At 74.9% G+C, this 845-nt stretch overlaps 1 protein-coding gene across 1 annotated transcript in view; it reads right to left on the bottom strand.

The window, feature by feature from the left end:
• The window catches only part of ATP2A3 (ATPase sarcoplasmic/endoplasmic reticulum Ca2+ transporting 3), a 33,576-nt gene extending 33,395 nt beyond the window's left edge, over positions 1-181 (bottom strand). Inside the window, exon 1 of the mRNA XM_045293334.1 lies at positions 64-181. Coding sequence (XP_045149269.1) covers positions 64-181 — 118 coding nt within the window. The remainder of the gene's footprint in view (positions 1-63) is intronic.
• Between the last annotated feature and the right edge of the window lie 664 nt (positions 182-845).

Genomic DNA, 845 nt, shown 5'->3' with positions numbered 1-845 from the left:
CGCCGCCACCGCCGCGCGGGGAAACTGAGCCCGCTGCTCGCCCGGCCCGGCCCGCGCGCTCACCGTTGGGGCCGTAGCGCTCCCGCGCGCTGGTCACCTGCGCCGGGCTCAGGCCGCTCTCGGCCGTCACCTCGAAGCGGCGCAGCACGTCGGCGGCCGGGAGCAGGTGCGCCGCCTCCATGCCGCCCGCCCACCCCGCAGTCTGTGCCGTGGGCTCCGTCGGGCCGCCTCTGCGTGCGGCTACAGCGCGGGGCGCCGGGGGCTCGGGCCGGGGCGCGCGCCGCGCCTGGCCATGTCCGCGCCGAGACCTTCCCCGACGGCAGTGGCGACGGCGGCGCGGCTCCGCTCCAGGATGCTGCGCCCCGGGCTCCCTCCCCGGGGCGGGGCGGCGCGGGGCCCGCCCCCGCACTCACACCCCTTCCGGCCGCCCCTCCCCTGCAGCGCCCGGGGCGCCCGCCCATTCTGCAGAAGAGGGAACTGAGGCCGCGGGCGCGAGCGCGCGGAGCCTGGGACGGGGAGGGGGCCACATGGCCGCAGGGGCTCAGCGGCAGTGCTGAGAGCCAACCCCCCTGCCCAGGGCCCATAGCTGGGGCGGGCTGCCGAACTGCCGCGTTCCAGACCCCCAGCCCTCCTGCGCCTGCCACGGGAGCTCCTGGGTCCTGGGGGGTGGCAACGGAAGCTGTTCTTAAACAAGGCTTCCTGCCCCCCGCCTCGAATTCGGCAACGTGTGGCCCTGGGCGCGAGGGAACCGCGGAGCCCGCGTTTCTTCCCAACGGAGTGCTTCTTTATTTTCCAAACGCCCAGCCGCGAGCCTGTTATTCCCACACAACTAATATAGCAAACAG

This window comes from Echinops telfairi, unplaced genomic scaffold (assembly GCF_000313985.2).
Source record: "Echinops telfairi isolate 266 unplaced genomic scaffold, ASM31398v2 ScPeMD7_2010;HRSCAF=2546, whole genome shotgun sequence".
Lineage (NCBI taxonomy): Eukaryota > Metazoa > Chordata > Mammalia > Afrosoricida > Tenrecidae > Echinops > Echinops telfairi.
This window is presented reverse-complemented; position numbering and strand designations above follow the sequence as displayed.